The sequence below is a fragment of the Oncorhynchus gorbuscha genome, linkage group LG21 (assembly GCF_021184085.1).
Source record: "Oncorhynchus gorbuscha isolate QuinsamMale2020 ecotype Even-year linkage group LG21, OgorEven_v1.0, whole genome shotgun sequence".
Classification (NCBI taxonomy): domain Eukaryota; kingdom Metazoa; phylum Chordata; class Actinopteri; order Salmoniformes; family Salmonidae; genus Oncorhynchus; species Oncorhynchus gorbuscha.
This window is the reverse complement of record NC_060193.1, coordinates 2,200,982-2,225,981: the sequence shown is the minus strand read 5'-3', so window position 1 is coordinate 2,225,981 and position 25,000 is coordinate 2,200,982. Positions and strand designations below refer to the sequence as shown.

At 52.6% G+C, this 25,000-nt stretch overlaps 2 protein-coding genes and 1 long non-coding RNA gene across 5 annotated transcripts in view; all 3 read right to left on the bottom strand.

The window, feature by feature from the left end:
- LOC124008909 (F-box/WD repeat-containing protein 7-like) overlaps window positions 1-11,625 on the bottom strand; it is a 78,959-nt gene extending 67,334 nt beyond the window's left edge. The window contains exons 1-2 of one of the 2 annotated variants that reach the window (XM_046320506.1): window positions 11,346-11,625; window positions 10,108-10,742 (exon numbers count right to left, since the gene is read on the bottom strand). In XM_046320506.1, coding sequence (XP_046176462.1) covers window positions 10,108-10,677 — 570 coding nt within the window. In that variant the 5' untranslated portion in view covers window positions 10,678-10,742; window positions 11,346-11,625. Of the gene's footprint in view, window positions 1-1,422; window positions 1,939-10,107; window positions 10,743-11,345 lie in introns of those variants that run through there. The other variant, XM_046320507.1, reaches the window with a different exon arrangement.
- Window positions 11,626-14,801: 3,176 nt separating this feature from the next.
- On the bottom strand, window positions 14,802-16,326 carry LOC124008308. Its single transcript, XR_006834080.1, has 2 exons — window positions 14,972-16,326; window positions 14,802-14,896 (listed from the first exon to the last, which is right to left on the bottom strand). It is a non-coding gene; the product is annotated as an uncharacterized LOC124008308 (long non-coding RNA).
- Window positions 16,327-16,729: 403 nt separating this feature from the next.
- Window positions 16,730-25,000, bottom strand: part of LOC124008307 (FH2 domain-containing protein 1-like) — a 72,921-nt gene continuing 64,650 nt past the window's right edge. For both annotated transcript variants that reach the window (XM_046319474.1, XM_046319473.1), the window contains exon 13: window positions 16,730-19,873. In XM_046319474.1, coding sequence (XP_046175430.1) covers window positions 17,207-19,873 — 2,667 coding nt within the window. In that variant the 3' untranslated portion in view covers window positions 16,730-17,206. The remainder of the gene's footprint in view (window positions 19,874-25,000) is intronic.

The window sequence follows — 25,000 nt, the reverse complement described above, 5'->3', positions numbered from 1 at the left end:
AGTGTATAAGGTGGGCTGCTCCCTGTCTCTGTGACCGGGTATAGGGTGACAGAAAACCGGAAAATATAACACACAGCTATAGTCTAATCAACTGTTTACTGACACCAGCTACCAATAACCCTTATAGGGGGAGTTTAAACGGTTTAAATATCCAAAACATTTGCCGTTGATCAAGAGTTGGTTATGAATGGATTTCAAAAGGAAACGTCACGACAACTAATTATTATCACCTCAGTCGAAATAAAACATTTATAGATTAGTGAATGACAAAACTGCAGTATTTAATGCGTTTAAAAATCAAATAAAAAAGGTGATTTTAATTTTAAATAATAATTCCTCTCCCTTTCCTCCGTTTCCAACCAACCGCACCTTACCCGCCCTGAATGACAAGCACGCCGAAAATGACAGGAATGTATCGCGAGCACCGACCGTAATAACCAAACAGACTGACTGTTCCGGGTGCGGAGCGAACGGGTTGGTAATAACCATAGATATCTGCCGTCGCTCACACACGTTTCCGGATTAAATACACACATCTGATACGTTTGGGGCGGTGGACAGGACACAGATATATAAAGGGAATACACAATAACCCCCAAGCCAAGTGAAACCATACCACTGCTGCCCCGGGGGCAGGATGCGCATCAAGTCACAGCAGCACACCACACACACAGAAAGCCGAAAGGGAACTCCCGTTCCTGCGACACACACACACACACACACACACACAAAGCCGAAAGGGAACTCCCGTTCCTGCGACACACACACACACACACACACACACACACACACACACACACACACAGAAAGCCGAAAGGGAACTCCCGTTCCTGCGACACAGACACAGAAGTGTGTATGTTTGTGCGTAACACCGCTTTCAAATGGACTTTAAATCAACCGCGAACAAACCTTCCCTCTGCCATGTCAGACACACAGACACATTAGCTGTCTGTTCCTTATCAATCAGTTTCACGTTCATTCATCGACACCTTCCTCCTACCGCAGCAGACCACACACACACACACACACACACACACACACCGCAGCCCAGGGCACAACAGACGAATAAACATATGTCTGAATATGGCCAAGCAATGATATACATTTAACTTCCGTTCGGCCGATATTCGTTTCATTTTCAGAGTGTTTATTATCCACGCTACTTTGAGGGAAAGAACCGGTGCGTCATGTACCGTCACTCCATCTCTATTCCGCAGTGGTCCATCTCTCTCCACTAGAGAGCTGCTCGAGTGTAGCTACACAACCAGACCACCACCCAGCTATATAACGCAATTATACAGTATGATCATATAGAGGCTTTAGCCCAGAGAGTGTAAATCATACTTAAAAAGCCAAGTATAAAAAAAAGGAGAATTATTATAATTTTTTAAAATGCGCCCCCCCCCCCCCCAAGTCACTTACTTTATAGAATATGAGCTTCAACGTGCCGTAGAAACCCATGATGATGGTATTCCTGCGTTAGGACGCCCTCTGATCTACTTCAAGGTAGCACAAGTCCACAGCGCGATTTAGATAGGTGGCAACTCCTCTGGTCCGATCCTCTTCTCCCCTCAGTTAGATACAACCTTAACGTTTCCTGTCGCTACGGACATGCTCCGACAGGCCTATTTTCTCTCCCCCAAATGCAACGCGTATAAAGGCAACTATTTCTTCATGTCGTTTCATTGTGGAGAAGGAAACTGCGAGTAACCACTTCCATTGGACGGTGTGTACCATTGCGTACCCCCGTACATTACGACTAATACAACGAGAAGCAGAGTTAGATTTCACTGCATTGACCCAAGCTAGTTAGCCATATAAGCAGAGAGAGAAAGTGCAGAGAGAGAGAAAGGCGAGGCAGCTCAAATACCGAGTGCCAAACCTACCGGGGTTGACAGAAGTTAGGCTGCGCGAGAGGAATGCCGAGAGAACGGCGGGGTGACGCAGCGGAGAGACACCGCATGACCATATTAGACACATTTTAGTCGGATAACACAGACACTAAGAAAAACAAACCAATTTTGATAAAATCCTATTAATCTATTACCACAACGTGGACAACCAAGCACAAAAAAACACCATTGTAGCCTTTAATCTAACTCATATTAATCTGTTGATTTACTACACGCCCTTATGTACTTCAACCATACACATATTTACAACACTGTACATAGCCATAATATAACATCTTATAAATGTCTATATTCTTGATACTTTGGTGAGTATCTACTGTTCATTTATGATTGATTTTTTAAATATTTTTTTTTTAAGTGAAATGATTTCACTTGCTTTTAGCAATGTAAACATACAGAGTGTACAAAACATTAAGAACACTTTCCAAATATTGTTTTACAGCCCACACCCCACCCCGCCCCCAGAACAGCCTAAAAATTGTCAGTGCATGGACTCTACAAGGTGTCGAAAGCATTACACAGGGATACCGTTGACTCCTAAATTGGCTGGATGTCCTTTGGGGTGGTGGACCATTGTTGATACAACATGGGAAACTGTTGAGCGTGAAAAACCCAGCAGCGTTGCAGTTCTTGACACAAACCGGTGGCACCTGGCACCTAACACCGTACCCCGGTTCAAAGGCAATTCAATCTTTTGTCTTGTCCGTTCACCTTCTGAATGGCACCGATACACCGAGGCTCAAGAATCCTTCTTTAATCTGTATCCTTCTCTTCATCTACTCTTGATTGAAGTGGATTTAACAAGTGACATCAATAAGGGATCATATCTTTCACCTGGATTCACCTGATCAGTCTATGTCATGGAAAGAGCAGGTGTTCTTAATGTTTTGTACACTCAGTCACAATGTTTTCCAAGCGAGAGCGAGCAAGTTTGCTAACCAGACCCTTGTCCTCTCCCAGCAGGCCCTGTTGCAGCAGTCTAGAGGAGCATCTACCGAGCAAGATGAGACATGAGAGGGAGAGAGACCCTATCCTACTGAAACAATACCGATTGGACTTTGACTGAACCAACGCCCCCTTTTCCTTGCTTGTTGCATATTCCCCGTGTGAAGCGTATTCCCCATCCCCGTGTGAAGCGTATTCCCCATCCCCGTGTGAAGCGTATTCCCCATCCCCGTGTGAAGCGTATTCCCCATCCCCGTGTGAAGCGTATTCCCCATCCCCGTGTGAAGCGTATTCCCCATCCCCGTGTGAAGCGTATTCCCCGTCTGAAACGTATTCCCCATCTGAAACGTATTCCCCATCTGAAACGTATTCCCCATCTGAAACGTATTCCCCATCTGAAACGTATTCCCCATCTGAAACGTATTCCCCATCTGAAACGTATTCCCCATCTGAAACGTATTCCCCATCTGAAACGTATTCCCCAGTGTGAAACGTATTCCCCATCTGAAACGTATTCCCCATCTGAAACGTATTCCCCATCTGAAACGTATTCCCCATCTGAAACGTATTCCCCATCTGAAACGTATTCCCCATCTGAAACGTATTCCCCATCTGAAACGTATTCCCCATCTGAAACGTATTCCCCATCTGAAACGTATTCCCCATCTGAAACGTATTCCCCATCCCCGTGTAAAACGTATTCCCCATCCCAGTGTGAAACGTATTCCCCATCCCAGTGTGAAACGTATTCCCCATCTGAAACGTATTCCTCATTCCTGTGTAGTTGGGTGCCCTAGTTGATAACCGTTCAGTTTTGTTCATGTCCATTTCTACATACGACAACAGAGGTCCAGAACTGAACACACAAACAAATGACCGGTCAACATGCAAGCATGTAAATATTGACCCAGCGTTGATCAAAAGCTCAGAACGCTTATATTCTCCATCTGACTCAGTTCTAAATCGCACCTGACTCTTTGTGAACCAGTTGAATCATGAACAGCGGTTGGGGACTAGCTACTAGCCAGGTATCTGGGTCCCCTGGTGGTAGTGTAGTCAGTGTTGGGGACTAGCTACTAGCCAGGTATCTGGGTCCCCTGGTGGTAGTGTAGTCAGTGTTGGGGACTAGCTACTAGCCAGGTATCTGGGTCCCCTGGTGGTAGTGTAGTCAGTGTTGGGGACTAGCCAGGTATCTGGGTCCCCTGGTGGTAGTGTAGTCAGTGTTGGGGACTAGCTACTAGCCAGGTATCTGGGTCCCCTGGTGGTAGTGTAGTCAGTGTTGGGGACTAGCTACTAGCCAGGTATCTGGGTCCCCTGGTGGTAGTGTAGTCAGTGTTGGGGACTAGCTACTAGCCAGGTATCTGGGTCCCCTGGTGGTAGTGTAGTCAGTGTTGGGGACTAGCTACTAGCCAGGTATCTGGGTCCCCTGGTGGTAGTGTAGTCAGTGTTGGGGACTAGCTACTAGCCAGGTATCTGGGTCCCCTGGTGGTAGTGTAGTCAGTGTTGGGGACTAGCCAGGTATCTGGGGTCCCTGGTGGTAGTGTAGTCAGTGTTGGGGACTAGCTACTAGCCAGGTATCTGGGTCCCCTGGTGGTAGTGTATAGTCAGTGTTGGGGACTAGCTACTAGCCAGGTATCTGGGTCCCCTGGTGGTAGTGTATAGTCAGTGTTGGGGACTAGCTACTAGCCAGGTATCTGGGTCCCCTGGTGGTAGTGTATAGTCAGTGTTGGGGACTAGCCAGGTATCTGGGACCCCTGGTGGTAGTGTAGTCAGTGTTGGGGACTAGCCAGGTATCTGGGGTCCCTGGTGGTAGTGTAGTCAGTGTTGGGAACTAGCTACTAGCCAGATATCTGGGTCCCCTGGTAGTAGTGTGTAGTCAGTGTTGGGGACTAGCCAGGTATCTGGGTCCCCTGGTAGTAGTGTAGTCAGTGTTGGGAACTAGCTACTAGCCAGATATCTGGGTCCCCTGGTGGTAGTGTAGTCAGTGTTGGGAACTAGCTACTAGCCAGGTATCTGGGTCCCCTGGTAGTAGTGTGTAGTCAGTGTTGGGGACTAGCCAGGTATCTGGGTCCCCTGGTGGTAGTGTAGTCAGTGTTGGGGACTAGCTACTAGCCAGGTATCTGGGTCCCCTGGTGGTAGTGTAGTCAGTGTTGGGGACTAGCTACTAGCCAGGTATCTGGGTCCCCTGGTGGTAGTGTAGTCAGTGTTGGGGACTAGCTACTAGCCAGGTATCTGGGTCCCCTGGTGGTAGTGTAGTCAGCGTTGGGGACTAGCCAGGTATCTGGGGTCCCTGGTAGTAGTGTGTAGTCAGTGTTGGGGACTAGCCAGGTATCTGGGGTCCCTGGTAGTAGTGTGTAGTCAGTGTTGGGGACTAGCCAGGTATCTGGGTCCCCTGGTGGTAGTGTAGTCAGTGTTGGGGACTAGCTACTAGCCAGGTATCTGGGTCCCCTGGTGGTAGTGTAGTCAGTGTTGGGGACTAGCTACTGGCCAGGTATCTGGGTCCCCTGGTGGTAGTGTAGTCAGTGTTGGAGACTAGCCAGGTATCTGGGGTCCCTGGTGGTAGTGTAGTCAGTGTTGGGAACTAGCTACTAGCCAGGTATCTGGGTCCCCTGGTGGTAGTGTATAGTCAGTGTTGGGGACTAGCCAGGTATCTGGGGTCCCTGGTGGTAGTGTATAGTCAGTGTTGGGGACTAGCCAGGTATCTGGGGTCCCTGGTGGTAGTGTAGTCAGTGTTGGGAACTAGCTACTAGCCAGATATCTGGGTCCCCTGGTAGTAGTGTGTAGTCAGTGTTGGGGACTAGCCAGGTATCTGGGTCCCCTGGTAGTAGTGTAGTCAGTGTTGGGAACTAGCTACTAGCCAGGTATCTGGGTCAACCGGTAGTAGTGTGTAGTCAGTGTTGGGGACTAGCCAGGTATCTGGGTCCCCTGGTGGTAGTGTAGTCAGTGTTGGGGACTAGCCAGGTATCTGGGTCCCCTGGTGGTAGTGTAGTCAGTGTTGGGGACTAGCTACTAGCCAGGTATCTGGGTCCCCTGGTGGTAGTGTAGTCAGTGTTGGGGACTAGCTACTAGCCAGGTATCTGGGTCCCCTGGTGGTAGTGTAGTCAGTGTTGGGGACTAGCTACTAGCCAGGTATCTAGGGTCCCTGGTGGTAGTGTAGTCAGTGTTGGGGACTAGCCAGGTATCTGGGGTCCCTGGTGGTAGTGTAGTCAGTGTTGGGGACTAGCCAGGTATCTGGGGTCCCTGGTGGTAGTGTAGTCAGTGTTGGGGACTAGCCAGGTATCTGGGGTCCCTGGTGGTAGTGTAGTCAGTGTTGGGGACTGGGGACTAGCCAGGTATCTGGGTCCCCTGGTGGTAGTGTAGTCAGTGTTGGGGACTAGCCAGGTATCTGGGTCCCCTGGTGGTAGTGTAGTCAGTGTTGGGGACTAGCCAGGTATCTGGGGTCCCTGGTGGTAGTGTAGTCAGTGTTGGGGACTAGCCAGGTATCTGGGGTCCCTGGTGGTAGTGTAGTCAGTGTTGGGGACTAGCCAGGTATCTGGGGTCCCTGGTGGTAGTGTAGTCAGTGTTGGGGACTAGCCAGGTATCTGGGGTCCCTGGTGGTAGTGTAGTCAGTGTTGGGGACTAGCTACTAGCCAGGTATCTGGGTCCCCTGGTGGTAGTGTAGTCAGTGTTGGGGACTAGCCAGGTATCTGGGTCCCCTGGTGGTAGTGTAGTCAGTGTTGGGGACTAGCCAGGTATCTGGGGTCCCTGGTGGTAGTGTAGTCAGTGTTGGGGACTAGCCAGGTATCTGGGGTCCCTGGTGGTAGTGTAGTCAGTGTTGGGGACTAGCCAGGTATCTGGGGTCCCTGGTGGTAGTGTAGTCAGTGTTGGGGACTAGCCAGGTATCTGGGGTCCCTGGTGGTAGTGTATCATGAACAGCGGCTGTTCGTTTTGTTCTCTTGACTCTGAACCAGTTGAATCATGAACAGCGGCTGTTCGTAGTAGTAGTTCAAGTAGACCATCTACACATTTCTATCTTGAATGGTATAATCATGTCACTGAACACGCCTGTCAGGAGGGACGGACATCCACAGTTACATATCGGGATATTATTATATACTAAAGGTCACACTGCAGGCCTTAATGATCAAATCCATTTCAGGAATACTGACTGTCCAAACTGCGAGTAGCAGTTTATTTATTTAACTAGGCAAGTCAGATCAGAACAAAATCTTAATTACAATGACGGGCAACGCCGGCCAACGCCTGCCAACACCTGCCAAACCCGGGCAACACCTGCCAACCCCTGCCAACCCCGGGCAACACCTGCCAACACCTGCCAACACCTGCCAACACCTGCCAACACCTGCCAACACCTGCCAACACCTGCCAACACCTGCCAACACCTGCCAAACCCGGGCAACACCTGCCAAACCCGGGCAACACCTGCCAAACCCGGGCAACACCTGCCAAACCCGGGCAACACCTGCCAAACCCGGGCAACACCTGCCAAACCCGGGCAACACCTGCCAAACCCGGGCAACACCTGCCAAACCGGGCAACACCTGCCAAACCGGGCAACACCTGCCAAACCGGGCAACACCGGGCAACACCTGCCAAACCCGGGCAACACCTGCCAAACCGGGCAACACCTGCCAAACCGGGCAACACCTGCCAACACCTGCCAAACCCGGGCAACACCTGCCAAACCGGGCAACACCTGCCAACACCTGCCAAACCCGGGCAACACCTGCCAACACCTGCCAAACCCGGGCAACACCTGCCAACACCTGCCAAACCCGGGCAACCCCGGGCAACACCTGCCAAACCCGGGCAACACCTGCCAAACCCGGGCAACACCTGCCAAACCCGGGCAACACCTGCCAAACCCGGGCAACACCTGCCAAACCCGGGCAACACCTGCCAAACCCGGGCAACACCTGCCAAACCCGGGCAACACCTGCCAAACCCGGGCAACACCTGCCAAACCCGGGCAACACCTGCCAAACCCGGGCAACACCTGCCAACACCTGCCAAACCCGGGCAACACCTGCCAAACCCGGGCAACACCTGCCAAACCCGGGCAACACCTGCCAACACCTGCCAAAACCGGGCAACGCTGTGTCAATGGTGTGCCGCACTATGGGACTCTTAATCACGGCCAGATGTGATACAGGCTGGATTCGAACCAGGGACTGTGGTGACGCGCCTGAGACCGATGCACCACTCGGGAGCCTAGTGACCAAATCGGGTGTGTGTGTGTGTGTCTGTTCAAACAGCAGTCATTTGCTGACATGGCTACACTAGTTGGTGGTGGAGCTCGTGCTTCTTCTCACTCAAAAGGTGACATCAGCAGTGTTATTGTAGGAACGTTCTCTGTATCCTCAGGGCCTGTAAGAATCTCAGAATGACTTGATGGAATTCTTACTGACTGGAGTTCTATACACTCTGTCTCTCTCTCTCTTCCTCTGTCTCTCTCTGTCATGTATATATATATATAATTTTTTTTTTTTAAATACAGGCAGACCCTTTAAAAGCACAGCCCCATGCATGGAGGCACTATACATCATTAACTTCAGTCAATAGAGGGGCAGGTTGGCTGTAATACCCTGCTTCAGCCAATAGAGGGTCAGTCAATAGAGGGGCAGGTTGGCTGTAATACCCTGCTTCAGCCAATAGAGGTTGGCTGGGCAGGTTGGCTGTAATACCCTGCTTCAGCCAATAGAGGGGCAGGTTGGCTGTAATACCCTGCTTCAGCCAATAGAGGGGCAGGTTGGCTGCCAATACCCTGCTTCAGCCAATAGAGGGGCAGGTTGGCTGTAATACCCTGCTTCAGCCAATAGAGGGGCAGGTTGGCTGTAATACCCTGCTTCAGCCAATAGAGGGGCAGGTTGGCTGTAATACCCTGCTTCAGCCAATAGAGGGGCAGGTTGGCTGTAATACCCTGCTTCAGCCAATAGAGGGGCAGGTTGGCTGTAATACCCTGCTTCAGCCAATAGAGGGGCAGGTTGGCTGTAATACCCTGCTTCAGCCAATAGAGGGGCAGGTTGGCTGTAATACCCTGCTTCAGCAATAGAGGGCAATAGAGGGGCAGGTTGGCTGTAATACCCTGCTTCAGCCAATAGAGGGGCAGGTTGGCTGTAATACCCTGCTTCAGCCAATAGGGAGCCAGCTCATTACCATCAGAAGAGCTGCTCGACTCTCACTGCTCACTAGACCAGTTCCCCGGTCTAGAACCCCAGTCACTAGACCAGTTAGAACCCCCCTAGGTCTAGAACCCCAGTCACTAGACCAGTTAGAACCCCCGGTCTAGAACCCCAGTCACTAGACCAGTTCCCGGTCTAGAACCCCAGTCACTAGACCAGTTCCCCTAGGTCTAGAACCCCCAGTCACTAGACCAGTTCCCCGGTCTAGAACCCCCAGTCACTAGACCAGTTAGAACCCCAGTCACTAGAACCCCCAGTCACTAGACCAGTTCCCCCCTAGAACCCCAGTCTAGACCAGAACCCCAGTCACTAGACCAGTTCCCCGGTCTAGAAGCCCCAGTCACTAGACCAGTTCCTGTTTAAAACCCCCAGTCACTAGACCAGTTCCTGTTTAAAACCCCCAGTCACTAGACCAGTTCCTGTTTAAAACCCCCAGTCACTAGACCAGTTCCTGTTTAGAACCCACAGTCACTAGACCAGTTCCTGTTTAGAACCCACAGTAACGAACCAGTTCCTGTTTAGAACCCCCAGTAACGAACCAGTTCCTGTTTAGAACCCACAGTAACGAACCAGTTCCTGCTTAGAACATACACCATTGGTCAACTTCCTGCCCGACGAGATGCCCACCAAAGGGTGCGTGTCACATCATCAGACTGATCCGTCGCCCATCAGATGGTGGCAATACATTATTATAATGTGGTGTGATGATGTGTTTAAACAGCTCTCTGAGCTTTGTGAGATCTGCAGTGTCGTCCGGCTGGAAACGGGACCCGTGTGACGTGCTCATCGGAATCTAAAAAACATGTTCCGGAAGGCACAGCGGTGTTCTAGAATACTGGACCGTTGGATTTCCTTCTGTTCTCATTCTCAGAGGAGCTCAAGTTTTGTATCCAACTGTCCACACACAACACAAACAACTACGAATAAAGGACGCCCCAGACGAGCGTCGGTTGGTCATTTCGGGGAGGTGCGCGGTCTCAGAGCCGTGAAGCTACGTCACAACGGTACGCCAGGTTATCACTCTCCTGGACTCTGAATTAGACCAGAGGGGTGGTGCATTTTCTTACCTTGATGTTGAGGAGTGTTGGTTTTCCAGTGGTCAGACTGTCCGACAACCCCAAGTTGTAATCCGAGACAAACACCTGGTTCCTTCCCTCATCATCCTCCTCCTCCTCCAACAGGGCAGAATGGTCACTCTCATCTTCAGCCATCTCTTCTTCCTCCTCTTCTTCTTTCTCTTTTACACCCTCCTCTCCTCCTTCTCCCTCCTCATGCTTCTCCTCTTCTTCAGTTTGGGTACTTTGGTTAGTTTTTGATTGGCAGTCTCCATCCCTCACCCCACTCTCATTGGCTGCTACCTCCCCGTGGGCAACAGTTCCAAACGGTTCGGAAGGGCAGGACTCCTCCGCTATGGTCACTATAGCAACGCTGACCACCTCCCCTTCTTCCTCCTCTCGACAAATGAACTCCTCATCTCCCTTTCTCTTTTCTCCCTGCAAGGAGGATGAAGAAGAGATGGAGGATATTGAGGAAGAGAGGGAGGAAGTGGAGGAGGGGGTGCTGGCTAGCATCATTACCCCAATAGAGTCTATCCTTGTGGCGGTGTTACCACCCTTGGTCAATGGATCCTGCTTCATCTCCAGACTATTGTCCTACCGTCGTCAGATGGAAGAAGAGGGCTGGGGCATCCTGGTCGATAAAACTGGGACAAGAGAGAGGGAGGGAGGGTTATAGATTTTAAAAGTACTCCTTAAACCCAACGGAGGATTACTTCATTCAGGAGGCAGAAAGTTGTTCCCTGACCACGAGATATTGGGGCAATGCACCTGCGCACGTGTGTTGGGGGCAAGTTGTTTCCCTGACCACGAGACATTGGGGCAATGCACCTGCGCACGTGTGTTGGGGGCAAGTTGTTTCCTGACCACGAGACATTGGGGCAATGCACCTGCGCACGTGTGTTGGGGGCAAGTTGTTTCCCTGACCACGAGACATTGGGGCAATGCACCTGCGCACGTGTGTTGGGGGCAAGTTGTTTCCCACGCGTTGAGAACAAAACAAACAAATAACGTGCGTTAGATTGTGTGAGGTTCAGCGTGCGATGTGTTGTATAAAATGCATAAAACAGTCAAACATCTAGTTGAAGTCTAAGCTTAGAAGTTGAGGCTAAACCTGGGCATGCACACGGTTGACGGTCATCGCCAAGTTACCGCTTATCCTGAACACAGCTTGCTACTTAGCTCGACAAGCAATTCGTGGACACTTCGCTTACTCGTTGCTCTCCATCTAAACACACAAGTAAACTCACCTTCACCGAAAACAGATGGCCGTTGTTGCAAGTACAGTGGCGTTTTATCCAGTCTTTGCACTCGAAATAAATCTAATTTTGGCCCCTTTCCCCCCCCCCGTAAAATACGCTAAAATCCGTTCATCAGACGGCGAAGGGCATGGAGTCCACAGAGAAACATAAACACGCCCGTATAGGTCGGAGAAAGAGGCACTTTTCAGTCTCTTTTATCTTCTGCAAGAGAAACCCAAACGGGTTGGCGTGCTCTGATGACGTCACCCTCTCTGGCGCCTTGTTATGACACAAGCTGGAAGATTTTCTCTGAAGATTGGGCAAATGATTTGAATTCAATCAAATATATTAAACGTATCCGGTAGGATCTGATATGACAGATGTCATGGTTAGCTTGACAAGCTTATATTGACATTAAAAAAACTTTATTTGGAAGAATATTGAATTATCAAACTCTCTCCCAGTCTCAAGACTCAATCCATTATGACCTAGTATATCAATCATGTTCAAAACTATTCATGCGTTTTTTATGAGTCGGAGACGGAGAGCAGCATTGGAGAGAGGAATAAGCTGTTTTAAAAAATATATATATTATTTACAAAATGTAACAAACAACTATGGACAAACTATAATACAAAGGCTCCTTTAAGAATTATTTTAACAATATAATGTTTCTGTTGAAAACCAGATTCTTAGAAAAACGCAGGTAGGTGGTTAGCCTAGTGGTTAGAGCCTAGTGGTTAGAGCCTAGTGGTTAGAGCAGGTAGCCTAGTGGTTAGAGCAGGTAGCCTAGTGGTTAGAGCCTAGTGGTTAGAGCAGGTAGCCTAGTGGTTAGAGCAGGTAGCCTAGTGGTTAGAGCAGGTAGCCTAGTGGTTAGAGGCAGGTAGCCTAGTGGTTAGAGGCAGGTAGCCTAGTGGTTAGAGCAGGTAGCCTAGTGGTTAGAGCAGGTAGCCTAGTGGTTAGAGCCTAGTGGTTAGAGCAGGTAGCCTAGTGGTTAGAGCAGGTAGCCTAGTGGTTAGAGGCAGGTAGCCTAGTGGTTAGAGCCTAGTGGTTAGAGCAGGTAGCCTAGTGGTTAGAGGCAGGTAGCCTAGTGGTTAGAGCAGGTAGCCTAGTAGTGGTTAGAGGCAGGTAGCCTAGTGGTTAGAGGCAGGTAGCCTAGTGGTTAGAGCAGGTAGCCTAGTGGTTAGAGCAGGTAGCCTAGTGGTTAGAGCCTAGTGGTTAGAGCAGGTAGCCTAGTGGTTAGAGCCTAGTGGTTAGAGCAGGTAGCCTAGTGGTTAGAGCCTAGTGGTTAGAGGCAGGTAGCCTAGTGGTTAGAGCAGGTAGCCTAGTGGTTAGAGCCTAGTGGTTAGAGCAGGTAGCCTAGTGGTTAGAGCCTAGTGGTTAGAGCAGGTAGCCTAGTGGTTAGAGCCTAGTGGTTAGAGCAGGTAGCCTAGTGGTTAGAGCCTAGTGGTTAGAGCAGGAAGCCTAGTGGTTAGAGCAGGTAGCCTAGTGGTTAGAGCAGGTAGCCTAGTGGTTAGAGCCTAGTGGTTAGAGCAGGTGCCTAGTGGCCTAGTGGTTAGAGCAGGTAGCCTAGTGGTTAGAGTCTAGTGGTTAGAGGCAGGTTGCCTAGTGGTTAGAGGCAGGTTGCCTAGTGGTTAGAGCCTAGTGGTTAGAGGCAGGTTGCCTAGTGGTTAGAGACAGGTTGCCTAGTGGTTAGTGCCTAGTGGTTAGAGGCAGGTTGCCTAGTGGTTAGAGCAGGTAGCCTAGTGGTTAGAGTAGGTAGCCTAGTGGTTAGAGCCTAGTGGTTAGAGGCAGGTTGCCTAGTGGTTAGAGCCTAGTGGTTAGAGGCAGGTTGCCTAGTGGTTAGAGGCAGGTTGCCTAGTGGTTAGAGGCAGGTTGCCTAGTGGTTAGAGCCTAGTGGTTAGAGGCAGGTTGCCTAGTGGTTAGAGCAGGTAGCCTAGTGGTTAGAGCCTAGTGGTTAGAGCAGGTAGCCTAGTGGTTAGAGCCTAGTGGTTAGAGCAGGTAGCCTAGTGGTTAGAGCCTAGTGGTTAGAGCAGGTAGCCTAGTGGTTAGAGCCTAGTGGTTAGAGCCTAGTGGTTAGAGCAGGAAGCCTAGTGGTTAGAGCAGGTAGCCTAGTGGTTAGAGCAGGTAGCCTAGTGGTTAGAGCCTAGTGGTTAGAGCAGGTCGCCTAGTGGTTAGAGCAGGTAGCCTAGTGGTTAGAGTCTAGTGGTTAGAGGCAGGTTGCCTAGTGGTTAGAGGCAGGTTGCCTAGTGGTTAGAGCCTAGTGGTTAGAGGCAGGTTGCCTAGTGGTTAGAGACAGGTTGCCTAGTGGTTAGTGCCTAGTGGTTAGAGGCAGGTTGCCTAGTGGTTAGAGCAGGTAGCCTAGTGGTTAGAGTAGGTAGCCTAGTGGTTAGAGCCTAGTGGTTAGAGGCAGGTTGCCTAGTGGTTAGAGCCTAGTGGTTAGAGGCAGGTTGCCTAGTGGTTAGAGGCAGGTTGCCTAGTGGTTAGAGGCAGGTTGCCTAGTGGTTAGAGCCTAGTGGTTAGAGGCAGGTTGCCTAGTGGTTAGAGCAGGTAGCCTAGTGGTTAGAGCCTAGTGGTTAGAGGCAGGTTGCCTAGTGGTTAGAGCAGGTAGCCTAGTGGTTAGAGCCTAGTGGTTAGAGGCAGGTTGCCTAGTGGTTAGAGCCTAGTGGTTAGAGCAGGTAGCCTAGTGGTTAGAGCCTAGTGGTTAGAGGCAGGTTGCCTAGTGGTTAGAGCAGCTAGCCTAGTGGTTAGAGCAGGTAGCCTAGTGGTTAGAGGCAGGTTGCCTAGTGGTTAGAGCAGGTAGCCTAGTGGTTAGAGCAGGCAACCTAGTGGTTAGAGGCAGCTAGCCTAGTGGTTCGAGCCTAGTGGTTAGAGCAGGTAGCCTAGTGGTTAGAGGCAGCTAGCCTAGTGGTTAGAGGCAGGGAACCTAGTGGTTAGAGCAGGTAGCCTAGTGGTCAGAGCAGGTAGCCTAGTGGTTAGAGGCAGGTTGCCTAGTGGTTAGAGCAGGTAGCCTAGTGGTTAGAGCAGGTAGCCTAGTGGTTAGAGGCAGGTAGCCTAGTGATTAGAGCAGGTAGCCTAGTGGTTAGAGCAGGTAGCCTAGTGGTTAGAGGCAGGTTGCCTAGTGGTTAGAGCAGGTAGCCTAGTGGTTAGAGGCAGGTAGCCTAGTGGTTAGAGCAGGTTGCCTAGTGGTTAGAGCAGGTAGCCTAGTGGTTAGAGCAGGTAGCCTAGTGGTTAGAGCCTAGTGGTTAGAGCCAGTAAACAAAAGATTGCTGGATCAAATCCCTGAGCTCACAAAGTAAAAATATGAAATTCTGCCCCTGAACAAGTCAGGTAAACCACTGTTCCCCAATAGGCTGTCATTGACTTGCCAAGGTTAAATATATATATTTTTAAAATGTGTCCCTATCTAGGGCTCTACCCTTAACCAGGGGGCCATTTCACACACAGACAACATTTCTAAACAAGTGGTTGAAATGTACACGTTTATTCATTGTATCATTAATCAAATATACAATAACAATACATAGCCAGGTCCCAGATCAGTTTGTGCTTCAGCCAACCTGTCTTGGGCCTGTAGTCATAAAGCCTGTCCCAGTAGTAGAGCTGATCTAGGATCAGTTTAGGCTTCAGCCAACCTGTCTTGGGCCTGTAGTCATAAAGCCTGTCCCAGTAGTAGAGCTGATCTAGGATCAGTTTAGGCTTCAGCCAACCTGTCTTGGGCCTGTAGTCATAAAGCCTCTCCTAGTAGTAAAGCTGATCTAGGATCAGTTTGTGCTTCAGCTAACCTGTTCGGGGCCTGTAGTCATAAAGCCTCTCCTAGTAGTAAAGCTGATCTAGGATCAGTTTGTGCTTCAGCCAACCTGTCCAGGAACTGTATTCATAAAGCCACTCCTAGTAGGAGGGCTGATCTAGAATCAGATTAGTCTTTTAGATCACGGTGGCCGTGTTTTCCACAGGCAGCCCAATTCTGATCTATTTGGCAATAATTGGTCTTTTGACTGGGCAAAATATCAGAATCGGATGATTATACACAAAAAGGGGGAACTGATTCTAGATCAGCAGAGGCTTTATAAATACAGGCCCCCGGACAGGTTGGCTGAAGCACAAACTGATCCTAGATCAGCCCTCCTACTAGGAGAGGCTTTATGAACACAGACCCAGAACATGACAATTGATAAATCAGGGGAGTTGGCTAATACAAAACAAATTCAGGAACAGGCTTCACAGAAAACACAACTCGAATCAAACTTACTCACGGATCTGTCCCAAATGGTGCCCTATTTTCTACATAGTGCCCTAGAGCCCTATGGGCCCTGGTTAAAATAGTGCACGATAAAGTGAATAGAGGGTTATTTGGGATGTAGAAAAGGTTTCTTTCATACAATGACAACATTATGTAGAGATAGATAAATCACGATCACAAAACAAATACAAATCTAGACTTAATTTACATCTTTTAAAAAGTCCTTTCATTCTATTTCTATTTTTTTTTTTTGAAAGTCTCGACCCTGTAGATCTGGAGAACATAAAGATAGGTGTTAGCATAAGTCATGTGGCATGTGGTTTGTATTAGAACAAGAGATACATATTGGAACTAGGCCGGGGAAAGGAAGTATGTTGTGAGTATTGGAACTAGGCCGGGGAAAGGAAGTATGTTGTCGGTATTGGAACTAGGCTGGGAAAAGGAAGTATGTTGTCGGGAACTAGGCTGGGAAAAGGAAGTATGTTGTCGGTATTGGAACTAGGCTGGGAAAAGGAAGTATGTTATGAGTATTGGAACTAGGCTGGGAAAAGGAAGTATGTTGTGAGTATTGGAACTAGGCTGGGAAAAGGAAGTATGTTGTCGGTATTGGAACTAGGCTGGGAAAAGGAAGTATGTTGTCGGTATTGGAACTAGGCTGGGAAAAGGAAGTATGTTGTCGGTATTGGAACTAGGCTGGGAAAAGGAAGTATGTTATGAGTATTGGAACTAGGCTGGGAAAAGGAAGTATGTTGTCGGTATTGAACTAGGCTGGGAAAAGGAAGTAGTATTGGAACTAGGCTGGGAAAAGGAAGTATGTTGTGAGTATTGGAACTAGGCTGGGAAAAGGAAGTATGTTGTCGGTATTGGAACTAGGCCGTGGTAAAGGAAGTATGTTATGAGTATTGGAACTAGGCTGGGAAAAGGAAGTATGTTGTGAGTATTGGAACTAGGCTGGGAAAAGGAAGTATGTTGTCGGTATTGGAACTAGGCTGGGAAAAGGAAGTATGTTGTATGTATTGGAACTAGGCTGGGAAAAGGAAGTATGTTGTCGGTATTGGAACTAGGCCGGGGAAAAGGAAGTATGTTGTCGGTATTGGAACTAGGCTGGGAAAAGGAAGTATGTTGTCGGTATTGGAACTAGGCTGTATGTTATGAGTATTGGAACTAGGCTGGGAAAAGGAAGTATGTTGTCGGTATTGGAACTAGGCTGGGAAAAGGAAGTATGTTATGAGTATTGGAACTAGGCCGGGGAAAAGGAAGTATGTTGTCGGTATTGGAACTAGGCTGGGAAAAGGAAGTATGTTGTCGGTATTGGAACTAGGCCGGGGAAAAGGAAGTATGTTATGAGTATTGGAACTAGGCCGGGGAAATGGAAGTATGTTGTCGGTATTGGAACTAGGCTGGGAAAAGGAAGTATGTTGTCGGTATTGGAACTAGGCTGGGAAAAGGAAGTATGTTGTCGGTATTGGAACTAGGCTGGGAAAAGGAAGTATGTTGTCGGTATTGGAACTAGGCCTCTTATCTCCAGGTGGGTTTCAGTGCTTTGCTGGAGTCTCTGAGGTGGGTGGACTTGTCAGGGAAACTGCTGCTGTTTTTCCCAGCATGCCCTTTAGGCTGCGCCAGCGAGTCAGGGAGGGTCTGTGGGGGCAGGGGGTTGGGGATCGGGGCGCGCAGGGCTCCCTTGATACTTTGTGATCTCCTGATGGGGTTGTCTGTGCCTGGGTGGCCCGCGGGGGCCACCCTGTGGTGTCTCAACGACCCCGCCCGGCTGAGGGGTGAGGGTCCGGGAGAGGGGACAGGGGAGGAACGGGGGAGTTTTAGAGGGGGCGAGGGTACTCCCGGGGGGAGTGGTCCGTCTGAAAGAGGAAGCGGCTGTGTTTCGGGCAAATCCAGGGAGGGGGGTGGGGTTGGAGACACCTCCACGGTGAGAGGGGGTCGGGGGGGCACTGAGGCTGTTACCTCCTCCACCCCCCGCTGTTGGAACAGCCCCACCGGCGGCAGCGAGGGCTCGGAGGGTGGAACGGCACATCTTTTCCTCTGGAGGCGGTCTGGGGGCGACGGGGCGGAGAGGCTTTCGGAAGGACGGCTTCCTCTGGAGGTCGGAAGGTTGGGGTTGGTCTCGGGCGCTGCCGTGGACACCCGTGGTGGTCACAGACTTGGCCTTGGGGTCGTCGACCTGGAGGCTACTGCGACGGGGTGTGGCGGAGCTCCTCTCTGCCCGTCTGAGAGAGCGGTTGGCTGGGTTAGAGGAGGAGGTGGTGGTGGTGGTCCGTGGACCAGAGCTCTGGTGGCCAGGGGGTTTCTCCACCAGTTTACCCGGGATCGAGCCACATCGACTGGCCTTGAAGATAGGGACCACACGCCTCATGCCCTGGTTCTCTGAGGAGTTGAGGGTGCGGATGACAGTTTTTCGCCCACTGGTGGTGGTGGTGGCAGAGGGGGGTCTGGAAGGCTTAGAGACCTGACTGGTCGTGGGATTCGTACCCTGGGCTGACCTATCAGAGGCACCAGCGGTGACTGACACATTGGTGGAGGTAGACACTGCTGGAACCGATGACTCATCGGAGGAAACAGGCACTGACTGGTCAGTGGTGGAAACAGGCACTGAGTACTCATTGGTGGATTGAGATTCTGAAGGCATGCTATTGGCTGGGGACTCCCCCATAGAAGAAGTGGACACCTGGTGTGTTGGACTCTCAGCCTCGTCGGTGTGTGTGTGGTTTTCACCGCTCTGTGCGTGTGAGGAGAGGTCTGAAATAGCTGTGGACGGAGATGGATCAGTACGAGAACCTGTAGTCAACGTCTCTGTCCGAGACACACCCTTCCCCTCCTCCTGCTGCTCTCCCCTCTTCTCCTGCTCCTGTTCTCCCCTCTCCTCCTGCTCCTCCTCTCCCCTCTCCTCCTCCTGTTCTTCCCTCTTCTTCTCCTCCTCCTCCTCTCCCCTCTCCTTCTCCTGTTCTCCCCTCTCCTCCTCTGCGTCACCCACAGCAGGCTCCTCATTCACTATCCCTGCAGCCACCATCCTCCCCTTCTCATCCAGCTCTTCCTCCCTCTGTTCCCACCCCTCAGAACTCCCTTGGGAATTCTCCTGTGTATCCGGGAGGATAGAGTCTCTGGGAATCTCCTCCTCCTGTTCTCCCCTCTCCTCCTCCTGTGTCTCCTGTGTATCCGGGAGGATAGAGTCTCTGGGAATCTCCTCCTCCTGTTCTCCCCTATCCTCCTCCTGTGTCTCCTGTGTATCCGGGAGGATAGAGTCTCTGGGAATCTCCTCCTCCTGTTCTCCCCTCTCCTCCTCCTGTGTCTCCTGTGTATCTGGGAGGATAGAGTCTCTGGGAATCTCCTCCTCCTGTGTCTCCTGTGTATCCGGGAGGATAGAGTCTCTGGGAATCTCCTCCTCCTGTGTCTCCTGTGTATCCGGGAGGATAGAGTCTCTGGGAATCTCCTCCTCCTGTGTCTCCTGTGTCTCCTGTGTCTCCGGGAGGATAGAGTCTCTGGGAATCTCCTCCTCCAGGTCTGTGTCGGTGACAACATCTCCCTGGTCGTGACCGTGAGGGGTCAAGACGAGGTCGAACGCTCGGAGCTTAGGAACCAGAGTGTGTCGTTCAAGGTTGACGGTCAGACCACTGGGTTGGTTGTGGTTGTTGTCAGGGTCAGGGGTCGGGTTCAGGTCTGTGCTAGGTTTGTGGTCAATGGTTGCTGTCTGAGGGCTGTGATTTGAGTTGATGCCAGGTTGAGGTTGATGCCTCAGTCCTAAGGAGATGGGTATAGAGGAGGGGGGACCAGGCCAGTCCACCTGAGGGTGCTGGTGCTGGAGTTGAGTGTGACCCGCAGGTCCCTGGGTCTGAAGTCTGATCAGAGGGAAGACGTTGGGAACCCTCAGCCCAGTTTCAGGTGACCTCATGGGGGAGGAATCCCGCTGCTCGGCCCCCCTCCATAGTCGCCTCCCGGGATTCGGTGACCCCCCTACGACCTGAAGGTCAGAGGTGATGCCCAGAGTTAGCAGGCTAGTCAGTTGACGGTCAGCCGCGGCGGACGCAGAGCCGCGAGAACGGCGGACACTTCCGGAACGCCCCAGTGCAATCTGGGGGCTGTGCGGCGAGCATGGGCGGGACTTGAGAAGCTCGATAAGCCCCTCCTCCTGGGATAGGGCCACCTCTATGTCCGTCTCGCTGCTGCTGCTGCGCATTCCGAAGACCCCGCCCACCTCCTCTCCGCTCGCCCACGAGTGCCGTTTCTCCTCGAGCTCCTGTATCCGACGATGAGACGCCTCCTTCAGCTCACGCTCCAGGTTGTCCTAGAGGAGGGAGGGAGAGACGTTTGAAATGTCTTTATTCTTTTGGAACTTCTGTGAGTGTAATGTTTACTCTTCATTTGATATTGTTTATTTCACTTTTGTTTATTCTCTAGTTCACTTGTTTTGGTAATGTTAACATATGCTTCCCCATGGCAGTAAAGCTCCTTCAATTGAAATGTAATTGAAATTGAGAGAGAAAAGGGAGAGGGGGGGGAGTGGTAGAGAGAAGGGGGAGCGGTAGAGAGAGAGTGAGAGGGGGAGCAGTGGAGAGAGAGGGGGAGCGGTAGAGAGAGAGTGAGAGGGGGAGCAGTGGAGAGAGAGGGGGGAGAGCGGTAGAGAGAAAGGGGAGGGGGAGTGGTAGAGAGAAAGGGAGAGAGGGGGGAGCGGTAGAGAGAGAGAGAGAGGGGAGCGGTAGAGAGAGGAGAGAGAGAGTGGGGAGTGGTAGAAGAGAGAGAGGGGGAGCGGTAGAGAGAGAGGGGGAGCGGTATAGAGAGAGAGAGGGGGGAGCGGTAGAGAGAGAGAGGGGGAGCGGTAGAGAGAGGGGGAGTGGTAGAGAGAGAGTGAGAGGGGGAGCAGTGGAGAGAGAGGGGAGAGCGGTAGAGAGAAGGGAGGGGGAGTGGTAGAGAGAAAGGGAGAGAGGGGGAGCGGTAGAGAGAGAGAGGAGGGGGAGCGGTAGAGAGAGGAGGGGGGAGCGGTAGAGAGAGTGGGGGAGTGGTAGAGAGAGAGTGAGAGGGGGGAGCAGAGAGAGAGGGGGGGAGCGGTAGAGAGAAAGGGGGGGGGGGGAGTGGTAGAGAGAAAGGGAGAGAGGGGGAGCGGTAGAGAGAGAGAGAGGGGGAGCGGTAGAGAGAGAGAGAGGGGGAGTGGTAGAGAGAGAGAGGGGGAGTGGTAGAGAAAGAGAGAGAGGGGTGCGATATAGAGAGAGAGAGAGGGGGCGGTATAGAGAGAGAGAGAGGGGGAGCGGTATAGAGAGAGAGAGCGGTAGAGGGAGCGGTAGAGCGGTAGAGAGAGGGAGCGGTATAGAGAGAGAGAGAGAGGGGAGCGGTAGAGAGAGGGGGAGCGGTAGAGGAGAGCGGTAGAGAGAGAGAGAGGGGGCGGTAGAGAGAGAGAGGGGGAGCGGTAGAGAGAGAGGGAGCGGTAGAGAGGAGGGGAGCGGTAGAGAGAGAGAGGGGGAGCGGTAGAGAGAGAGAGAGAGAGAGGGGAGTGGTAGAGAGAGAGAGAGGGGGAGCGGTAGAGAGAGAGAGAGAGAGAGGGAGAGGGGAGCGGTATAGAGAGAGAGAGAGGGGGACGGTAGAGAGAGAGAGGGGGAGCGGTAGAGAGAGAGAGAGGGGAGCGGTATAGAGAGAGGGGGAGTGGTAGAGAGGGAGGCGGTAGAGAGAGAGAGAGCGGGAGAGCGGTAGAGAGAGAGAGCGGGGGAGCGGTATAGAGAGAGAGAGAGGGGGGAGCGGTAGAGAGAGAGAGGGGGGAGCGGTAGAGAGAGACGGGGACGGAGAGAGGGGAGGGGGAGCGGTAGAGAGAGAGAGGGGGAGCGGTATAGAGAGAGAGAGAGAGAGAGGGGGAGCGGTATAGAGAGAGAGAGAGGGGGGGGAGCGGTATAGAGAGAGGGGGAGCGGAGAGAGAGAGGGGAGTGGTAGAGAGAGGGGGGAGCGGTATAGAGAGAGAGAGAGGGAGTGGTAGAGAGAGAGAGAGAGAGGGGGAGCGGTATAGAGAGAGAGAGGGGGAGCGGTATAGAGAGAGAGGGGGAGCGGTGTAGAGAGAGAGGGGGGCGGTAGAGAGAGGGGGGGCGGTAGAGAGAGGGGGAGCGGTGTAGAGAGAGAGAGGGGAGCGGTGTAGAGAGAGAGAGGGGGAGCGGTATAGAGAGAGAGAGGGGAGCGGTAGAGAGAGAGGGGAGCGGTAGAGAGAGAGAGGGGGAGCGGTAGAGAGAGGGGGGATAGCGTAGAGAGAGAGAGGGCGGTATAGAGAGAGGGGGAGCGGTATAGAGAGAGGGGGAGAGCGGTATAGAGAGAGGGGGAGCGGTATAGAGAGAGGGGGAGTGGTAGAGTGAGAGAGAGAGGGGAGCGGTATAGAGAGAAGGGGGCGGTATAGAGAGAGGGGAGCGGTATAGAGAGAGGGGAGCGGTGTAGAGAGAGGGGGAGCGGTGTAGAGAGAGAGAGAGGGGAGCGGTAGAGAGAGAGAGAGGGGGAGCGGTAGAGAGAGAGAGGGGAGCGGTAGAGAGAGAGAGAGAGAGGGGGAGCGGTAGAGAGAGAGAGAGAGGGGGAGCGGTAGAGAGAGAGGGGGACGGTATAGAGAGAGAGAGGGGGAGCGGTAGAGAGAGAGAGAGAGAGAGGGGAGCGGTGTAGAGAGTGAGAGGGGGAGCGGTATAGAGAGAGGGGAGCGGTGGAGTGAGAGAGAGAGGGGGAGCAGTATAGAGAGAGGGGAATTGGTAGAGTGAGAGAGAGAGGGGAGCGGTATAGAGAGAGGGGGCAGTATAGAGAGAGGGGAGCGGTATAGAGAGGGGGAGCGGTGTAGAGAGAGGGGGAGCGGTGGAGAGAGAGGGGAGCGGTATAGACAGAGGGGAGCGGTAGAGAGAGAGAGGGGAGCGGTGTTTGACAGAGGGGGAGCGGTAGAGAGAGAGGGAGCGGTAGAGAGAGAGGGGAGCGGTATAGACAGAGGGGAGCGGTATAGAGAGAGGGGAGCGGTATACACAGAGAGGGGAGCGGTATAGAGAGAGGGGGGTAGAGAGAGAGGGGGAGCGGTATAGACAGAGGGGAGCGGTATAGAGAGAGGGGAGCGGTATAGAGAGAGGGGAGCGGTATAGAGAGAGAGAGAGAGAGGGGAGCGGTATAGAGGAGGGGAGCGGTATAGAGAGAGAGAGAGAGGGGAGCGGTATAGAGGGGGGGAGCAGTATAGAGAGTAGAGAGAGAGGGGGAGCGGTATAGAGCGGAGAGAGGGGAGCGGTATAGAGAGAGGGGGAGCGGTATAGAGAGAGGGAGCGGTATAGAGAGGGGGGAGCGGTAGAGAGAGAGAGGGGAGCGGTAGAGAGAGAGAGAGAGGGAGCGGTAGAGAGAGAGAGAGAGAGGGGAGCGGTAGAGAGAGAGGGGAGCGGTAGAGAGAGAGAGAGGGGGAGCGAGAGAGAGAGAGAGGGGAGCGGTAGAGAGAGAGAGAGAGAGGGAGCGGTAGAGAGAGAGAGAGGGGGAGCGGTAGAGAGAGAGAGAGAGGGGAGCGGTAGAGAGAGAGAGGAGCGGTAGAGAGAGGGGAGTGGTAGAGAGAGAGAGAGGGGAGCGGTAGAGAGAGAGAGAGAGGGGAGCGGAGAGAGAGAGAGAGAGAGAGAGGGAGAGGTAGAGAGAGAGAGAGAGGGAGTGGTAGAGAGAGAGAGAGGGGAGCGGTAGAGAGAGAGAGAGGGAGCGGTAGAGAGAGAGAGAGAGCGGGAGTGGTAGCGGAGAGAGAGAGGGAGCGGTAGAGAGAGAGAGGGAGCGGTAGAGAGAGAGGAGAGGAGAGAGAGAGAGAGGGGAGCGGTAGAGAGAGAGAGAGGGAGCGGTAGAGAGAGAGAGAGGGAGAGCGGTAGAGAGAGAGAGAGGGGAGCGGTAGAGAGAGAGAGAGAGGGGGAGCGGAGAGAGAGAGGGGGAGCGGTAGAGAGAGAGGGGGAGTGGTAGAGAGAGAGTGAGAGGGGGAGCAGTGGAGAGAGGGGAGAGCGGTAGAGAGAAAGGGGGGGGGAGTGGAGAGAGAGAGGGAGAGGGGGAGCGGTAGAGAGAGGAGAGGGAGAGCGGTAGAGAGAGAGAGGGGGAGCGGTAGAGAGAGAGGGGAGTGGTAGAGAGAGAGAGAGAGGGGGAGCGGTAGGAGAGAGAGAGGGGGAGAGCGGTAGAGAGAGAGGGGAGAGGGGAGTGGTAGAGAGAGAGGGAGAGAGGGGATGGTAGAGAGAGAGAGAGAGAGAGGAGAGCGGTAGAGAGAGAGAGGGGAGTGGTAGAGAGAGAGAGGGGGAGCGGTAGAGAGAGAGAGGGGAGCGGTATAGAGAGAGAGAGAGAGAGGGGGAGCGGTAGAGAGAGAGAGAGGGAGCGGTAGAGAGAGAGAGAGGGGAGCGGTAGAGAGAGAGAGGGGGGGCGGTAGAGAGAGAGAGAGAGGGGGAGCGGTAGAGAGAGAGAGGGGGAGGGAGTGGTAGAGAGAGAGAGGGGGAGCGGTAGAGAGAGAGAGAGGGGGAGCGGTAGAGAGAGAGAGGGGGCGGTAGAGAGAGAGAGAGGGGGAGCGGTAGAGAGAGAGAGAGGGAGCGGTAGAGTGGTAGAGAGAGAGAGAGGGGGAGCGGTAGAGAGAGAGAGAGAGGGGAGCGGTAGAGAGAGAGAGAGAGGGGACGGTAGAGAGAGAGGGGGAGCGGTAGAGAGAGAGAGAGGGGAGCGGTAGAGAGAGAGAGGGGGAGTGGGGAGCGGTAGAGAGAGAGAGAGGGGGAGTGGTAGAGAGAGAGGGGGGCGGTAGAGAGAGAGGGGGAGCGGTAGAGAGAGAGAGGGGGAGTAGAGAGGACGGTAGAGAGAGAGAGAGAGGGGGCGGTAGAGAGAGAGAGGGGGAGCGGTAGAGAGAGAGAGAGAGGGGAGCGGTAGAGAGAGAGAGAGAGGGGGAGCGGTATAGAGAGAGAGAGGGGAGCGGTAGAGAGAGGGGGAGCGGTAGAGAGAGAGAGGGGAGTGGTAGAGAGAGAGAGGGGTAGAGAGAGAGAGAGGGGAGTGGTAGAGAGAGAGAGAGAGGGGGAGTGGTAGAGAGAGAGAGAGGGACGGTAGAGAGAGAGAGGGGACGGTATAGAGAGAGAGAGGGGGAGCGGTAGAGAGAGAGAGAGAGGGGGAGCGGTAGAGAGAGTAGAGAGAGAGGGGGAGCGGGTAGAGAGAGAGAGAGGGGGAGCGGTAGAGAGAGAGAGAGGGGAGCGGTAGAGAGAGAGAGAGAGAGAGAGAGAGGGAGCGGTAGAGAGAGAGGGGGAGCGGTAGAGAGAGAGGGGGGAGCGGTAGAGAGAGAGAGAGGGTATAGAGAGAGAGGGGGAGCGGTATAGAGAGGGGAGGTATAGAGAGAGAGGGGGAGTGGTAGAGAGAGAGAGAGGGGGAGCGGTATAGAGAGAAGGGGGCGGTAGAGAGAGAGAGGGGGAGCGGTAGAGAGAGAGAGGGGAGCGGTGAGAGAGAG